Source organism: Lepidochelys kempii, chromosome 2 (assembly GCF_965140265.1).
Source record: "Lepidochelys kempii isolate rLepKem1 chromosome 2, rLepKem1.hap2, whole genome shotgun sequence".
In the NCBI taxonomy this organism is placed as follows: Eukaryota; Metazoa; Chordata; order Testudines; family Cheloniidae; genus Lepidochelys; species Lepidochelys kempii.
In genome coordinates this window covers 270,231,256-270,250,269 of record NC_133257.1, presented here as the reverse complement: position 1 = coordinate 270,250,269, position 19,014 = coordinate 270,231,256, and the positions used below count along the sequence as shown (strand labels likewise).

Sequence of the window (19,014 nt, the reverse complement as noted above, 5' to 3'; positions counted from 1 at the left end):
GACTGCTGCCATAAGCCCTGCCCTTCCCAGCCAGCCCCCTACCCATCTCTCCCCTCCTCCCCAACCCCGGATCTCACCGTCTGCTCACACTAGGAGAGCGCACATTAGTGGGACAGGTGCTGGCTGGCTCCAGGGGGCCCCTGCGGGAAACCCAGCACCCCGGGAACAGGTTCTGGAAATGGGCAGCGTGATGCAGTCCCTGTCCCCAGCCAGCCCCGCAGGGCTGGCGAGCTGTGCCCTGCCAGAAAGCACAGGCACGAGGACCATTGCCCAGGGGCAGAGCGGAGAGCAAGGCCCCTGTCCTTCAGTGGAGCTCTGACCCCATTGATATCCCCTATGCCCTGCCAGCCACGCTGCCCTGTGCCGGTCAGCAGCCACGTGGCTCAGACACACCCTCATGGCACGCTCCCAAGCCGGCCTGGCACAGGGGGTTCAGTCCTTTCTGCGGTTTGCAGTGACATGGACCTGACCCCTTGGGAACATTCCCTGCACCCCAGCCAAGCCACTTCTCGGCTGCACGCCGCTCGCCTCGTTTGCTCTCCAGAGCCATCTTGCTTTCCCTGTATCCTTCACACATCATCCCAGGACAGCGCCTGGAACCCGGCCCCGGGCAAGCGCTGACAGGAGCTGCCCACTGGGGACCCCTTCCAACCCCCTCAGTCCAGGCTCAGCTTGTGCCCCCCAGCAGGGGGGCTCAGAGCCCTTCCTCCTCTCTGCCCTTCAACCCCCCTTGATGTAACCCAGCCCGCGAGAGCCCTCTGGTAGCATCAGCACGTATCATGGGTGTATTTTTCTGGGAAGGGAGTGGGGAACAGGAGCCAGGACTCCTGGGTTCTATTATGGCTCTGGGAGGGGAATGGGGTCTAATGGTTAGAGCAGGGGGTGGGGGGGACTGGGAGCCAGGACTCCTGGGTTCTATTCCTTTATTTGCAGCGTCATCAGTCACTCCATGTGGCCCGTTTGGCATTCGTTTCCTCCCCCGCTGCCAAGGCGGGAGGTGCTGTGCAGCCGGTGTATGGGGTGGAGGGCTCCCGTTCACACACAGCTCGCTCCCTGCAAGCACCAGCGATCCCGTGGGACCAGCAAAGACAGACACTCATGAGAGACCGTTTATTTCCAAGCAGCTGGCTGCCCTAGTCAGAGCAGGGCCTGGGAAGACCCTCGCCCTAGTACAGTTGGTACAGGAGAGGGATCAGTGGGATGCCCCAGCTCCAGAGCCAGGACAGGGAAGCGGGGCGGCGTGGGAGGGATGCAGGCTGTGCAGAGCAGTTACTCGGCAGAGCGAAGCTGGAGCCTGGCCGGGTGCTCAGATATCCTGGACAACCTGGGCTTTCTCCTTGTCCGGCGGGAGGATGGAGTCAGAGGACAGGAGCGGCTCCTTGCCCCCCGTGGCCTCGGCCCAGTCCTGAAAGCAGGGCAGAGGTTTAGGGCTCCAGCGGGCTCAGGGCTCCAGAGCCGAATAGCGCAGCCAGCTGAGGGCAACGACGCCCGTAGCTCCGCACTGCCCCAGCGCATATCGCCTGGGCAAGCTGCTGCCCCCCGGGCAGAGAGGAGAGTCCTGCCGCGGCCTGGACCCCTCTGCTGAGGAGAAGCCAGTGAGCAGATGGGTCCTGACCCCTTCTCGCTCTGCCCCCGCAAGATTCCCGGGGCACTGAGGGTCTCTGAGCTCGGGGGCTCAGAGCGCGCGCCCCAGGGGCTGGCCTGACATGCAGGGCCGGCGGGAGAAGCAGGAAGGGGTCCCCAGGACTGCCTGCCCCTTCCGTTATCACAAGTAGCCTTGTGATGCAAATGGGATGGGGGCTACCCTACAGCCCCAGGCGAGGTAGGCTCTGCCAGCCAATCAGACGGCTCCTTCCGCTCCACCCATTTTGTACTGAGCAGGGCAGGTCAGGTTACACTGCAGCTTTCAGGAGCTGGCACTGATGGGGCAACAGGCCCACTGCTCCCCGACTTGTGCCCCATGCTGTGGGGACCCCCAAGGGGGGGTCCCCTGGATCTCCACAGAAGCCCAGGGAGGGGTCGTCTCAGCTATCCAGGAGCCCTGCTGGGACGTCTCCCCATATCACTGACCCACCAACCCTCATGCCAGTCCTGGGGAGGCAGAAGGAAGCCCCTGGCCCAGGGTCCCCCGCTCCTGGGAGTTCAGCCGGGGCTGCCCTGGGGCCCAGCCAGCCTGCCCTAGAGATGATCCCGCTCCCCCGTTACCTGCTTCCTGCAGCACAGGGCCCAGCAGCCGTAGAGGAAGGAGTAGAGGGTGATGCAGAGGCCGGTGGCCATGATCAGCAGCAGGAGCAGCCGCACGCCCCGGAACAGGTTCTGGGAACAGCGGAGGGGACAGGCAGCACCACGGTCACGGGGCCCCACCCTGCCCGGGGCCAGGAGCCACCCAGCTCCCAGGGCTCCGTGCTCGGACAGCAGTTGGATCGGCCAGAGCAGCCCGCACAGCTCTGTCTGGGAGCTCTGTCTGGGGCCTGGTCCCTCATTTCAGACCCATGGGCCTCATTCTAATGATCATGCTCCTTGCTGGGGGGCAAGCCCCTCGTAGGCCATCCTGGGGGCTGCCCCCAGGGGGCAGTACGGAGCCTGTGAGTCAGATCCTTCCAGCCAAGGCTCACCCAGCACTTCCCCAAGGGACACCACGATCAGGAGGAGGGACCCAGCCCCAAGGTCACATGGCAGCTGGTGGCAGAGTCAGGATAGAACCCAGGAGTCCTGGGGCTCGGATCACTGCAGCACAGCTGCCTCCCACTCCTGCAGGAGGAGATGCACGTCGGGTAAACTCTGCCTCTCAGTGACCCAGACATCCAGCCGGACTGAGCCTCCTCTGCACAGGATCTCTGGGGCAGGAAATAGCACCCCTGGAAGTGACTGTTGGCCAACCAGCAGGTCACAGCCCCTGCAGAGGCTCCAGTCCCCTGGACCCCTGCAGAGCTGCGGAGGGCGGGGTCTCCTACCGGGCGGGGCACCATGTGCGCACCTCTGCCGGCCGGGGCGAGGGACCGCCCAGCTCCACGCTGGTGCCTGCAGAGAGGGGGCCCGGGACACTGTGGTGACCATGCCAGGGGGGCTGCTCACCTCAAGCCTCCTGAACTGGAACCTGCAGTCCTGCGGTCTCCAGAAATCTTCGGAGCCCGTGGGCGACGGTGAGGCCGGGCCACACAGGTAAGAGCCTTCGGTGAAGGTGAAAGACCATGCCATATCCCGCGCCCCGATGATCACAGCCACGGTCGCCGAGACAACGCTGGCCAGGGTGAACAGCAAGGCTAGCCAGACCTGCGGGGAGGGGACCCACCGGGTGAGGCACAGATGCACCGGCTTCCCCGCCCTGCCCTGCCCGCGCAGGACCATGGTCCAGCCCCAGGGCTCGGCAGGGGCACACGGCCTGAGGCTGCAGGGACGGAGGGGACACTGCAGGGCAGGGGGCTGCCCAGCCCCACCCACCGGCAGGTGGGGCGCTAATGAGGGAGCATGGCACATGGGGGGTCCATCGGAGCCTCCGGGGGGTAGGTGTACAGAAATGCAAGAAGAGGGTGGGGGCATCAGGGCAGTAAGACTGGCCACCTGACACACAGTAGAAGGGATTTTGTAGATTCCCGGCACCAGGACCGTTCTGCCCACCCCGCTGGCACCCTGGGCCCGATGAGCTAGAGCGGGGCTGTTAGAGACACGCGTGGCCTGGATTCACTGGCTCCTTATTCTCAGCCGGGACGGGTCCGGTTCCGCTCCAGCCAGCGGCTCTTGTCCGGTCCCTGCCTGTCGGAGCCAAGGGCCGTCTGCCACAGAGCCCCCTCCCCTGCACAGACCGGGCTCCGGGCACCGCCAACCCCTCCCCTGCACAGACCGGGCTCCGGGCACCTGCAGACGGCACGCACGGCACCGCCGACCCCTCCCCTGGAGACACTAACCCAGCGAGCTCTGGCAGCCCCTCACGGGAGGCAGATTTCCCAGCCCCCGGCTCGTCCCTGTGGCTCCTTTCTGACCCTTTCCCACTTGCCACCATCCTTCCGGAAGTGGCACCACCAGTCCGGAATGCTCCCCCCCATCCGGGCGTCGGGGTGCAGACAGCGCGGCTGCCCCCATGGGGAAAAGGGGGCAGGCTGGGAGTAGCCGGTCGTTGGGACCCACACCCAGGGCACTTCCCTTCAGTACAAAGCAGAGCCCCCTGGAGCCAGCAGCCGGTGCCCAGCGCCCCGGGCACGCACTCACCCAGCAGCCAGTGCCACGCTTTTCGCTCACAATGCAAAAGACTCCGGAGATGATGAACTGTGGAAGGGAAACCAGGGTGAGCGCCGTGTGGGCTGGGGCATTGCCAGGAGCAAGACCTCATCCCCAGCACCCACCCCAAGGTGCCCAGCAAAGGTGCAGGGGGTCGCTGTGCAGACAGTAGCCCTGGGGCTTCCTCTGGGACTGCCTGGGCCAGGGCTGAAGGCGCGTGCCGGCCGACTGTCCCTGGGGCCCACGGGAGCACAGTGTGGTGGGGATCAGGACAGACAGCGGACTGGCCCATGCCAGAGGGGACCGGAAAACAGGTCACTTGCTGACGAGCCACGTCCCTCTAACGAGCCCCAACAGCCACTGGAGCCTGAGAACTGCAGCCGCTTTGGGCATTACAGAGAGACCCCCGCGTCCCCCCCGAATCCCAGTCCGAGAGCTCACGCCCGGGGAGAGAGGTCCAGCTTTGGGCCGAGGAGCAGCTGCAGAAATCCCGCCCCACAGGCTCTTCACTCGGGCCTGTCCCTGGCAAACGGTGTCTGGAGCGGGGGAGCCAGTGACTGAGCCAAGCTGCTGCTCTGGGTGGCAGGGCTGCGTGCGACTCACCAGAGCGCCTGTCCAGAACGGGGATCCCGACGAGATCTCCTCCATGTGCGGCGCAAAGCAGAGCATCACGCCAATGGCCCCACACACGATCCCGAGCAGCACCTGGCAGGCCTGCAAGATCAGCCCACAGGATTCAGCAGATGGACACAGCAGCCTGCCTTGCCTATCCCCCCCGTCGCCCATCTCCCCTCCCACCCACAGCTGGAAACAGTTCTCATGGAGGCAGGACCAAGTAAGCCCAGCCCAGCCCTGACAGGGGTTTGTCCAGCCTGCTCTTGAACACCTCCAGTGACGGGGATCCCACATCCTCCCTTGGGTGCCTGGTCCAGAGCCGAGCTCCCCTGAGAGCTAGAACGATTCGCCAGCGTGGAGCCCAACTCCCCCTTGCTGCAGATGGACCCATTGCTCCTAGTCCGACCTTCAGTGGCCATGGAGAACAACTGATCCCTGTCCTCTTTCTAACCCTAACTCCAACCCCCAACCACCCAGCACATATTTAAAGGCTCCCGTCTTTATCTTCTTTTCTCAAGACTAAACAGACCCAGTTTTCTAGACCTTTGATCGTTTTTATTGCTCTTCTCTGGGCTCTCTCCAATTTGGCCACATCCTTCCTGAAGTGCAGCGCCCAGAACTCCAGCTGAGGCCTCACCAGTGCTGAACACAGCAGGGCAGTGACTTCCCGTGTCTTACATACGACACTCCCGTTAATACGCCCTAGAAGGAGGTTAGCCATTTCCACCCCGGAATCATGTTCTCGAGGATATTCACTTTGTGACGCTCTCTAGCCGCCAGCTCCCCCCAGCCAGGTGTTCCCCATTTTGTGCCTGGGCAGTTGTTTTTTCCCTCCCACGTGAAGTTCTTCGCACTTGCCCTTATTGAATTTCATCGGTTTGAATTCAGACCAGTTCTCCAATTTGTCAAGGTCATCTGGAAGTCTCATCCTGTCCTCTAAAGTGCCTGCAGCCCCTGCCAGCTTGGGGTCATCCATGGTAAGTAAATACTTTCCACGTCATTAATGAGACTATTGACTCGTACCCGCCCCAGGACTGCCCCAGCGGGACCCCACTGCATGTGCCCTCCCAGTTTCACAGAGAGCCACCGACAGCTACACTCTCAGTCTTTCAACCCCCTGATGGTAATTTCATCTCAACATCTCCCTACTTCGCTTATGAGGGCATCATGTGAGACAGCGTCAAAGTCTTGCAAAATCAAGATCTATCACGTCTACTGCTTCCCCCACCCAGGAACCCCGTCCCAGAAGGAAATTCGGCTGATCTGGGATAATTTATCCATGACAAACCCAGGCTGGCTGTTCCTTAAACCCTATTTTCCTCGAGGTCTTACAAACAGATTGTAAGCCGCACTCCCGCTCTAGACGTGCTCCTGCTCACTGGGCTCTCCCCACTACACATCTGCGTGTCCCTGCGGCGCCCTGATCTCAGCCCCGTCCTGCCACGTTGGCACTTACCCCAAGCACTTTCTGCTCCCCGCGGTAGCGGCCCTTGGCAAGGCCCTGGCTGGTGGGTGCCCAAGGCTTGGCCCTTCTCTGGAGCATGGACCTGACCAGGAAGGCCAGGCACGACTCCTGGTTGACGGTGATGTTGATGACGGTCTTGTCCGAGCCCTCAGTGGAAACCTCCATGTCATTCACCTTCACCACGCTGGTCGGCATCCTGAGCCCGCTCTGAAACAGGGAGGGGAGTGAGAGCAGCGCCCAACCCGCGTGCCTGACCTGCGCAGCCCCCGCGCCAACAGGAGGTTCCCCTAGCACAGCCCCAGACCACTCTGCCCCACTGAGCACAGCGATGCCAACACCTCCTGGCCGCCTGGGAAGGGGCCGTTTCTAAGACCCCTTTTCAAAGAGGCCTGGAATGGTCCAACGGTTGCTGGATGTCATAGGGCTTACCAGACAGGATCAGCTCTGGGCCCATCTCCAGTAGTGGCAGGGAAGGGGCTGCAACCCCTGCAGTGGGCAGGGAAGGGATAACCTGAGACAGGATCACCTCACAGGGTCAGCTCCTTCCTTTCCCCCATTCTTAGGGGTCAATTTATGCCCCGAAACAGGCGGGTTCATACCCCTTCCCGCACTAATCCTCACCACACTAACTCTGGATGTTCTCATTATCCATAAATATGGCCAGTCTATTCTGAATCATGCTAAATTCGGCCTCAGTTAGATCCTGTGGCATTGAGTTCCACAGGCTAGCTTGTGTGGTGTGAAAAACTATTTCCTTTCATCCTCCCCCTCCCAGCACTATCTTATTTTCTTTCCATTATGCCAGCAAATTTCTAATCACACTTAAAAATGACCAAGATATTATTAGTGATTTGGTATGTATCCTGTGGACACTCGATGTGCCAGGACCCCAGTGTGTAAGGTGCTGTACAAACACAGAACAAAGAACGTCCCTGCTGACAACCTAAGTATAAGACAAGAAATGGACGGGGAGCACAAGGAAACAGGGACCAGACCAGATGGGATTCACTCAAGAGTTCGGAAGGCACTCAAATGTGAAGTTGCAGAACTACTAACTCTAGTAGGAGAGGTCTCGGAGTAGCAGCCGTGTTAGTCTGTATTCGCAAAAAGAACAGGAAGCCTTGTGGCACCTTAGAGACTAACACATTTATTTGAGCATAAGCTTTCGTGAGCTACAGCTCACTTCATCCACTGCGTGCATCCGACGTAGTGAGCTGTAGCTCACGAAAGCTTATGCTCAAATAAATTGGTTCGTCTCTAAGATGCCACAAGTCCTCCTTAACTCTAGTATGTAACTGTGACATAGCCAGGGCAAGATCCAGACCCATGAGTAATTGTATCCCCTGCCCTCTAGCCTGGGGTGCCTTTTTCACTGCTGAAGCCACCTGCCTGGTCTGCTCACCCACAGCCTCCAGCAGGTAAGTCACTCCCAGCGAGGTCTGGGTGAGTTGCAGCCAGCCCGACTCACGCTGGCTTTTCTATTGCAGGGTGACCCCACCACACTCCCAGTCCCAGATTTCCCCCCAGAAATGCAGGTCTCGTAGAGGCCAGCCATTTCCAGGACAATTACGCTGATATAAAGTGTGTCATTTAATTCATAAAAACGAGAAGCACATTCTTACTGTCCCACATGGAGCTTCCCAAACACTGCACTTCAAAGACAGGATTAGATAAAACAATAAACAAGTTTATTAACGACTGAGAGAGAAATTTTACATGAGTACAAGTAAGGAGGCATAAAAGGCAGAACCAGTTACAAGGAAAAGAAAAGTGAAATGCAGCTCCTGCCTAACTTAGCCAACCAGGGTACTTTGAAGCCAAGTTGCTCTCACCACGTTTCGGCAGTTCTGCGGGTGAACTTCTTTCAGTCAGGATCCCTCCCCCACTCCAACGCTGCTTCCTTCGTTCTCCAAGTGTCATGAATGCCCACGGGCAGAGAGAAAGGGAAGAAAGCTTTGGTGTATCTGCCCCCCGGCTTATAGTTCCGCCCCCCTTTGAGTAACGTTTCCAGGGGAGATTCAGGAGACAGTCTACGTGGAGTCTATAGTCCAAGTACACTATATTACTGCATCACCAAAGGCCACATGCTTGTTGACCCTTCAAAGAATTATAGTAGATTGCTGAGGCATGATTTCCCTTGACAAAAGCAGTGTTAACTCTGCCCCAACAAATCTTGTTAGTCTCTGCTTCTGACAATTCTGTTCTTTACGAGAGTTTCAACCAGTTTGCCCGGTACTGAAGTCACGCTGACCGACCTGTAATTGCCGGGGTCGCCTCTGGAGCCCTTTTCAAAGATCAGTTTCACATGAGCTCTCCTCCCATCATCTTGCACTGAGGCTCAATTCAACGATAGGTTTATCCTCCTGCTGATAATAGCCGATAAGGACTCCTCCTTGTTTTTGCTGATACAGACTAACACGGCTACCCCTCTGAAACCACAGTTTGTAGTTCTGGAATTTCACATTTGAGTTCCTTCAGTACTCTTGGGTGAATCCCATCTGGTCCTGGTGACTTATTGCTGTTTAGTTTATCCATTTGCTCCAAAACCTCCTCTGATGACACCTTAATCTGGGACAGTTCCTCAGATTGGACACCTGAAAAGAATGGCTTAAGTGTAGGAACCTTCCTCACATCCTCTGCAGTGAAGACTGACACAAAAAATTCATTTAGTTTCTCCCCAACGGCCCTGTCTTCCCTGAGTGCTGCTTTAGCACTTGGATCATCCACTGGGTCCCGGATTGTTTAGCAGGCTTCCTGCTTCTCACGTACTTACAAAAATTGTCGTTAGTTTTTGAGTCTTTTGCTCGTTGCTCTTCAAATTCCTTTTTGGCCTGCCTAATTATACTTTGACATTTGAATGGGCCATCAATGGCTATAGCCAAGATAGTCAAGGATGCAATCCCAATGCTTTGGGTGTCCCCAAACCTCTGAGTGCCGGACGCTGGGAGTGAATGATAGGGGATGGATCACTCACTAATTGCCCTGTTCTGTTCACTCCCTCTGTAAGCACCTGGCACTTGTCACAGGAGACTGGCCTAGGTGGACCTTTGGTCTGACCCAGTCTGGCCGCTCTCATGTTCTTAACGAGCCAGTGCTGGGCGGTCTCTGCACATCAGCTGCCTACCCACAGTTACTTCACCCACTCAGCCATTTACACATGCAGAGAGCTTTACTCTCATTCTATTAGGGTGACCAGATGTCCCGATTTTATAGGGACAATCCCGATTTTGGGGTCTTTTTCTTATATAGGCTCCTATTACCCCCCAATCCCCTTTCCTGATCTTCCATATTTGCTGTCTGGTCACCCTACATATTCTCTAGCAAGATTTTTCAGAAGAGCCATTCCACGCAGAATGCCAACAGGACAGCTCGGCCGCGCATTTTAACATGGAAATAGCCAAAAGCCGTTAGTGGGTCCTCATTGTTAACACGTTTCAACTCGCTGGGCCCGTGTCCCTCTCAAAAGGCAGCCGTACAGCTCCTGGCAATGTCAGGTCTCCTGCATGCAAGGATCTTTTCCCCAGCCCCACATCCTGCAGGCTGCTCTTTAGAAATGGACATGGCACAGTCCCAGCCGGATACTCCGGGTTTGCTTCCTGATCCACCCACACGCATCCAATTGCAGGGCTGGGTCCCTGGAGTTCAATGGCACCGAGCCTGTCCCCGCCAGATGTACTGCTCAGCTCGCATGGCCCAGCCTTCAGGCAAGCAGGGCTCGGGCGCTGTGCAGGAGCCGGAAGCAGAACAGAGCTCTGCGGTGGGAAAGCCCCAGAGGCCTCCTGGAACTTCTCGTCCAGTCCCGCTCCTCCCTCTGGCAATCCCCCCCCCCCAGGCCAGCGCCTAGAGCCGAGCCCTGCCCCCCCCCCCCCGAGGCCAGCGCCTAGAGCCGAGCCCTGCCCCCCCCGCCCCCGAGGCCAGCGCCTAGAGCCGAGCCCTGCCCCCCCCCGCCCCCGAGGCCAGCGCCTAGAGCCGAGCCCTGCCCCCCCCCGCCCCCGAGGCCAGCGCCTAGAGCCGAGCCCTGCCCCCCCCCGCCCCCCCCCCCCGAGGCCAGCGCCTAGAGCCGAGCCCTGCCCCCCCCGCCCCCCCCCCAAGGCCAGCGCCTAGAGCCGAGCCCTGCCCCCCCGAGGCCAGCGCCTAGAGCCGAGCCCTCCCGCCGAGGCCAGCGCCTAGAGCCGAGCCCTCCCGCCGAGGCCAGCGCCTAGAGCCGAGCCCTGCCAGCGCCCCGGGGGGGGGGGGGTCAGCAGGGTGCAGCCCGGCCCCAGCAGGTCTGCCCGGGGCCGTGCCAGCCGGGGTCACGTTCCACCCCCCGACGGGCTGTTCCCCGCTCGCAGCAGCGGCGGGAGCCGGGCAGGTCCCTGCCCCCCCGGAACGGCCAGGCTGAGACAGGGGCGCAGACAGGCGGGGGGGCCCCAAGGCCGACGGGCCCCCAGCTCGCAGCGGGAGAGGAGGGTGTGGAGGGGCCCGGACCAGCACCGCGGCTTTGGGGGGCGCTGCCCCCGCGGGTCAGAGGTGGGGGGCCGCCCGGGGAGCGGCTGGAGGTCGCAGCAGCAGATTCCCCCAAAGCGGAGTCCAAGCCAGCGGCTGAAAAGCCAAGCCCGGCCCGGCCCCGCGACGGCCCCGCACTCACCGCCGGCCGCTCCGCGACAGCTGAGTGCGCAGCGCCGCGCTCCTCCCTGCCTCGGAATGCGCGGCACGGAGCATGCGCGGTTCGCCCGCCTCCCCCGTCGGCGTCTGCGGGCGGCTCTCGGCGCCGGGGCGAATCGGAGCCGGGGGGCCGGGTCTGAGCGGGGGCGGCCATGGACCGGGGGGTCCAGCAGCTGGAGGCAGGGTTAGGGGCGGGGCTAACGGGAAAGTCTGGGCGGGGTTAAGACCAGGGGCGGGGCTTAACACACCCCTGAGCCAGCACATGAGAGCACTTTAAATTGCCGGTGCAGATAATCCCTGAGATTTCATTCAGTGAAACATTTTACCTATATCCCCATAGAAACAAAGAACCCCTGAGCACCTCGGTGCCTGAATGCATGGCGTCTCTGAGCAGTGTCCCAAGTTCTCTTATTTCCTGCTGGGATTCCCTGAATTCCCTGAATTTTTAAATCTAATTTTTTGAGCAGATGTTTATTCTGTTGGAGCTGACTTCCACGCGGACGGAATTTCTGGCCTAGTGTCAAAACTTCGTTTTGAGTCACTCCACCAATGGGGGTTGCATTTTTGCAACTGTTATTTTGCCTCTCAGTCTAGGCCTTAGTGGTTTTCCGCATGCCGTTGTGTACAACTTGATTCTCAAATATTCAATAAAGGCCGTATACTGTCTCCTATAACGTCTTTCTCCCCGGAAAAAAATCTATTGTAATTTTTGCAGACAATTAGAACTGCCATCGTGGGTCAGACCAGTCGTCCGCCTCATCTAGTGTCCTGTCTGGTGACAGTGGCCAATGCCAGGTGCTTCTAAGGGAATGATCAGACCAGGCGATGACTCAGTGAACCATCCCATGGTCCCCTCCCAGCATCTGGCAGTCAAAGGACGGGTTAGGGACATGCAGAGCTTGGGCCTGCATCCCTGATTATCTTGGCTAATAGCCAATGTACTTATCCTGAGGGACTGATCGAATTCTTTGTTCAACCCATTCATAGTTTTGCCTTTCAAAATATAATGAACACACATCTACAACCCCAGGATACCTTTACAACCCCAAGGATTCTAAAATCGTGAGTTATACACCCTCGAGTCAAGACATTGTAATAAATAAATGATTTCTTTTTTTATGTGCCTCTTTGTTCCTGAGCCTGTGGGGTGCAGCAAGGCCAGTTCCAATGCCTTGAGCCTAAACACCTGAATGAATCTTCGTCTACCCTCATACTCCCAAACATTTCATATACCTAAGGCCATTTCTGCACTTTAAGTGTGGGTTAACTCAAGTTATGTCAGCATAGAGTCACTACGGTGGGTTCTAGCCCACGAAAGCTTATGCCCAAATAAATTGTTAGTCTCTAAGGTGCCCCAAGGACTCCTGCCTGCTCTTTTTGCTGAGACAGATTAACACGGCTGCTACTCTGAAATATGTCACTTGTGTGCATGCCTCCTGGACTCCTTGTCTCAGCAGTCAGGGTACTCACCAGAAGCACGTGTATAGTTTCAGAGCGAGGTGCACCATGAATAGATATCCTACTGTCCACCCACTGTATTTTGGGAAGCTTTGGTGTGGCAGTGTATGCTGGGTACCAAACAGGTCAGACAGGGCTGGTTGTGGCCAGGGGATCCAACTGCTTAGAATGCATTGTTAACATCCACTCATTTTACATGTAGCCCATACATAAACTTGTACATAATGTTTACACGTTTTTTTCTAAACCCACTAACCTGCCTGGCCCTCCTCACTGTCTGCCATCTCACACAGACTCAGGGAGCTTGCACGGCTCTGCACTATTGTCACAAGTGTTTGCACCCAAAGCTGCATGCCCCTTTGCTATTTGCAGATCAGCAAACATACATGTGGGGTGTGACATTATACTCTACATGCTTTATGAAAATATGCATACGGTACGGATAGGACATAGGTAATATAGACTTTATGCCGGATGGCTGATGTGGGGTAGCCACATCACAGTGCCGTGTTACAGGGAGCACATCCCTATAGTTTGCAGGGTCATTCATGTGTGTGTGTGTGGAAATGCTGCCTGCAGCAGCGACAGGTCCTACTTTGCTGACAAAGGTATTTCAAGCAGTCTCACACGTCAAACCAACTGGATCGCCCCCTTTAACCAACAGTGGAACAAGCCTGCAAGCGGTAGAGGTGGTCTATCTTGCCTTTAGGAAGGCTTTTGGTACTGCCTCCCATGACCTTCTCATGAACAAACTATGGAAATGAAACCTAGATGGAGCTAAAATAAGGTGGGCACAACGAGTGGGGCTCTGCAGGGATCAGGTCTGGACACGGTTTGATTCACAATCTGAATGGCTGGGATAATGGCACAGAGAGTACACTCAGACAGCTTGTGAAAATGTAAGGTCTAGAAAACATGAGCTATGAGGGAAGGCTGAAACATGGCAACAGGTTTCAAGTATGTACAAATAAAGTAGCATCCTTTTGCAGAAGCTGTTTCTTACAGTCTAGACGTCTCACCAACTGCTACAGAAGCACATTTCTACACAGAGCAATTTCACCTACATCTGGACGCATTTGCTACATCAGGGTGCAGTTTACTACAGCAGCAGGTTCTTACAATCTATACGTATCAATAAGTGCTACCGGGCCCGGCCCCAGCTCGCTGCAGTTCGTTCCCAGGCTGCAGGGGGCAGGCTTGGGGTGGTGCAAAGCTCTGCATCTCTGCCGGCGTTCGTCTGGGGGTGGCCCTGGCCATGGGCCCCCTCTGGAAGCTGAGCGAGTCCCGGGATGGTGCCGCACGCAGGGGGCTCGGCTACCCAGAGGCAGCCCTGCAAGGAACCTGCAGCCCAGGTCCGGCTGGGCTCGCTTCCTCCCAGGAGAGCTCCCGGCAGGGCGGACAGGGCTGTGGGGGCCGCCCGGGTTGGGTGTGGGGATCCCGGTGCAGAGAGGCGAGGTGTGGAGCTGGGGGTGCAGCCCTGGCGGGGGCGGGGTTTACCCACTGCACCTGGGGATCATGAGCCTCCCTGGCCCACGCCAGACTGCGGGCCGCCCCGGACACAGGCCACTGTGGTTTGCAACCCAGGACGGTGCAGGCCTGTACTGACTCCCCAAGGTGCAGGGCAGAGGCGAATGGGGCAAAGCCGGGGGAAGGTGAGAGCTGGTGGGGGACCCTGGTGCATCCTCCTGGATAGAGTTAGGGTCTGATGGGTCTCTCTTAGATAGATCACCAGTAGGGCGATGGTTCCTGCTTGAGTTTTCCCAAGGGAAGCCCCATTTTCCCGCTCTGGGCACCCCCTTTCTATAATGAGATTCTGCCTATTCCTACATTCTCCACATGTGCATGAAAGTGTCAGCTCTCTCTTTTCTTTTTGGTCTGGTGTCCCCTAAAGACGCAAGGGACCCTGATTTCTATAGGCCGTGTGGGTTCTCTTTATTCTCATTAACACTGATGCACAACCTGTATCCAGGGGTGAGCTGGAGCCTGTTCTCAATGGTTCGCGCGAACCGGTTGTTAAATTTAGAAGCAGTTTTAGAACCGGTTGTTAGGGCTCCCTGAGCTCCCGGCCAGGGAGGCTCCCCCGGCCCCTCCGCCGCCTTCCCCCCTCTTGCAGGGCCTCAGCGTGCCATGCCACCGGCACCAGCTCTCCGGACCGCTCCTGGGCAGCTCTGCAGCGCCTGCCACGTTGGGCAGCATGGGGGGAGGGCTGCGAGCTCCAGCAGGCCACGCGGCATCCCGACACACTGCCCTGAGCAGCATGGTAAGGGGGCTGGGCTGGGCCTGGGGCTGGGAGGAGGGGTTGGATAAGGGGCAAGGAGCGGTTGGAGGGGGCGGAGGTTCTGGGGGGGCGGTCAGGGGATGGGGAACGGGGCGGGTTGGGTAGGCAGTCGCAGCCCCAGAAAGTCCCAGCCAGGCTGGGGCTCGGCTGGGGCAGCCCCCCAGGCCAAGGGGGCCCCGACTTGCGGCGCATGGTGTAGGGCTCAGTGCTTTAGAAGGGGGCTGTTGGAGACAGGGCCGGATCTAGGCACCAGCAAAACAAGCAGGTGCTTGGGGCGGCCCATTTCTAGGGGCGGCATTCCGGCCCCGGCCATGCTGCCCCTCGCAATGTGCCCCCGCCCCCTAGCTCGACCCCACCTGCTCCCCTGAGCGTGCCGCAGCCACTCCGCTTCTCCCCCTCCCTCGCAGGCTTGCTGTGCGCCAAACAGCTGTTTGGTGCGGCAAGCCTGAGAGGGAGGGGGGAGAAGCGGAGCGGTGGCGGGTCGGGGGAGCAGGCAGAGCAGAGGTGAGCTAGGGCAGGGTGTTGCAGGGGGGAGCCGTCGGAAGCAATGTGGGGGTGGGAATGTGGCAGGCCCGGGGGAGGAGGCCAGACTGGGGATTTGGGGAAGGGGTTGGGAAGGGGCAGAGCCAGGGGCGGGGAGCATGAAAAAAAAGTGGGGGCGATCAAAAATTTTTTTGCTTGGGGCGGCAAAAATCCTGGAGCCGGCCCTGGCTGGAGAAGGGGCTTGGTGTTAGAGGAGGGGGTGCATGGAGCAGCACCGTTTGGGGGGCACGGGGCTATGGAAGGGCTGCGGGGCCCCGCGTCCTGTCTCGGGCAACCGCTCCGGGGCCCCGCGGGCAGAGGCTGATCTGATGCCGCCTCGCTCAGCAGCCGCAGCCGAGCTCCATGCCTCTTCCTGCCTGGCCCAGGAAGCGTGACCGGCTGCGCTGGGCAGGGAGATCAGGCACCATGTGACTGGGCGGCGCATAGGGCCAGGGAGCCAGGCCCTTGGCAGCAGCAGCCTCCTCTGCCCCAGGAGCCGGGCAGGGCCGGCTGGTGCCATGGCTGGGGGCTGCCTTAGATGTGCTGGGGTGAGCCCCCCCAGTCTCTCCCACTCCTGCGCTGTGGGGCTGTCCAGCCTCTGCCGCTCGGGGGCACTCGCATCCCGCGGTGGGGAGTCGGGCAGACGGCAGCCTTGCCTGCAGGGAGCTGCCGCCCCACATGCCAGGAGCGACCCCACTGATGCAAGGGCTGCAGGACTCCTGCGCCACCATAGAATCATAGAATAGAATCGTAGAATATCAGGGTTGGAAGGGACCTCAGGAGGTCATCTAGTCCAACCCCCTACTCAAAGCAGGACCGATCCCCGACTAAATCATCCCAGCCAGGGCTTTGTCAAGCCCGACCTTAAAAACCTCAAAGGAAGGAAATTCCACCCCTCCCTAGGTAACACATTCCAGTGCTTCACCACCCTCCTAGTGAAAACGTTTTTCTTAATATCCAACCTAAACCTCCCCCACTGCAACTTGAGGCACCTGGGATGGAGAACGGGCCTGGGGAGGGGAGGGGGCAGGACAGAGCCTGGGGCGGGTGGGAGGGGGCAGGACAGAAATCAGAACTTTTTATCGGGAACCTGTTGTTAAGATTTTGGCAGCTCATCACTGGCTGCGTCCCATGGTTCAGGCACATGGTGGAGACAGATGCGCCCCGACAGCAGTTTTTCAATTAAAATTAATCTTCCAGCTGATTTTTTCACAGTATCACCACTTGGTTCCTCTTTTCCCCTGACCTCAGGGCATCAGGTCATTCTTCGGTCACTTACTTCTGTCAGCATTTCTTAGCTCCAAGGCCTAAAATAGCGAAGCTAAGATCTTGCAGCCTCAGCCTACAGGCCTTGCGTTTCATCCCTACTCACTCAGCATGGGTCGACGCTATGTGGTTAGGTTGAATTTAGCTGCGTTAGGTCTATTTAAAAATGACTGCGTCCACACAACCAAGCCCCTTCCGTCGACCAAAAGGGCTCTTAAAATCGACTTCTGTACTCCTTCCCGACGAGGGGAGAAGCACTAAAATCGACCTTGCTGGGTCAAATTTGGGGTAGTGCAGACGCAAATCGACGGTATTGGCCTCCGGGAGCTATCCCAGAGTGCTCCATTGTGACCGTTCTGGACAGCACTTTGAACTCCGATGCTGTCAAGGTTCCTTCCCCACTCTGAACTCTAGGATACAGATGTGGGGACCTGCATGAAAGACCCCCTAAGCTTATTCTTACCAGCTTAAGTTAAAAACTTCCCCAAGGTACAGACTTTGCCTTGTCCTTGAACCGTATGCTGCCACCACCAAGCGTGTTAAACAAAGAACAGGGAAAGAGACCACTTGGAGACGTCTTCCCCCAAAATATCCCCCCAAGCCCTACACCCCCTTTCCTGGGGAAGGCTTGACAAAAATCCTCACCAATTTGTACAGGTGAACACAGACCCAAACCCTTGGATCTTAAGAACAATAAAAAATCAATCACATTCTTAAAAGAAGAATTTTAATTAAAGAAAAGATAAAAGAATCATCTCTGTAAAATCAGGATGGTAAATACCTTACAGGGTAATCAGATTCAAAACATAGAGAATCCCTCTAGGCAAAACCTTAATTTACAAAAAGACAAAAAACAGGAATACACATTCCATCCAGCACAGCTATTTTACCAGCCATTAAACAAAAGAAAATCTAATGCATTTTCTAGCTAGATTACTTACTAACTTAATGGGAGTTGGAAGACTTACATTTCTGATTTGTTCCCGGCAAAAGCATCACACAGACAGACAGAACCCTTTGTTCCCCCCCCCCCCCCCGCGCTCCAGATTTGAAAGTATCTTGTCCCCTTGTTGGTCATTTTGGGTCAGGTGCCAGCGGGGTTACCTTAGCTTCTTAACCCTTTACAGGTGAAAGGGTTTTGCCTCTGGCCAGGAGGGATTTTATAGCACTGTATACAGAAAGGTGGTGACCCTTCCCTTTATATCTAGGACAGATGCACTAGCCAGGTACACAGGAAAAGCCCCAGGAACGTTTGAATTTCATTTCCTGTTTGGTAAGTGTGGGAACTTAGCAGCACTCAGCAGCACAGGTGACCATGCAGTCCCCCCCGGAATCATAGAGCATAGAATGTTTGTACACTCCCCCATCATCTCTGTCCCTGAGGTTATCACAGATTAGAAGGCAAAAAAAAACCTCACTCACAATGGCATGTTTTCCGAGCTCATGCAGTCCTCCCGCACTGATAGGGCACAGCCTAATGCCTGGAGGTATTCAGTGGCAGAGGCCAGGAAAGAATTAAGTGAGTGCAAAGAGCGGAGGTAGGACGCGATGCTGAGGCTAATGGGGGAGCAAACGGACATGATGAAGCATCTGTTGGAGCTACAGGAAAGCCATGAAGAGCACAGACCCCAGCTGCATCCACTGTATAACCGCCTACGCTCCTCCCCATGTTCCATAGCCTCCTCACCCAGATGCCCAAGAATGTGGGGGGGAGGCTCCGGGCACCCAGCCACTCCACTCCAGAGGATGGCCCAAGCAACAGAAGGTTGTCATTCAGACAGTTTGATTTTTAGTGTGGCTACAATAAACAATATGGCCTTGTCCTTCCCTGCTCCCCCACTTCACTCAGGCTACCTTGTCCATTATCTCATTTTTAAAAAAAAAATTAATAAAGAAAGAATGCATGGTTTCAAAACAATAGTTACTTTTTTTCGAAGCAGGGAAGATGGTTGGCTTACAGGGAATTAAAATCAACAAAGGGGGCAGGTTTGCATCAAGGAGAAACACACACAACTGTCACACCTAAGCCTGGCCAGTCATGAAACTGGTTTTCAAAGCCTCTCTGATGCGCAGCGTGCCTTGCTGTGCTTTTCTAATCACCCTGGTGTCTGGCTGCTCAAAATCAGACACCAGGCAATTTGCCACAACCTCCCACCCCACATTAAACGTCTCCCCTTACTCTCACGGGTATTATGGAGCACACCGCAAGCAGCAATAACAGTGGGAATGTTGGTTGCACTGAGGTCTGACCAACAGCACCAGCGAGCTTTTAAACATCCAAAGGCTCATTCTACCACCATTCTGCACTTGCTAAACCTATAGTTGAACTGCTCCTTAGTACTGTCCAGGCTTCATGAGCTGTGGGAGCAAGGGGTAGGCTGGGGTAGGTGTGACCGTGTGGTGCTGCTGGCTGGGAGAGCAGCCTGAGGCAGGAGCCTCCAGCTTGCAGGAGAGCGGAATTGCAGCAGAAGCGGTGGAGCCATATGCCATGCCCTGGAGGTTGCTAGGAACCGGGCAGGGAAGATGTTCCCAGAACCCCCAGCCAAGCTAC

General features: G+C 57.3%; 1 protein-coding gene across 1 annotated transcript; it reads right to left on the bottom strand.

The window, feature by feature from the left end:
* Positions 1-1,096: 1,096 nt before the first annotated feature.
* On the bottom strand, positions 1,097-11,084 carry LOC140907908 (transmembrane protein 176B-like). Its single transcript, XM_073334949.1, is given in 8 exon segments — positions 1,097-1,405; positions 2,206-2,316; positions 3,076-3,273; positions 4,207-4,263; positions 4,819-4,929; positions 6,287-6,502; positions 10,891-10,935; positions 10,937-11,084. Coding segments are annotated over 8 exon segments (897 nt in total). The 5' UTR covers positions 10,997-11,084; the 3' UTR covers positions 1,097-1,306.
* Positions 11,085-19,014: the final 7,930 nt, after the last annotated feature.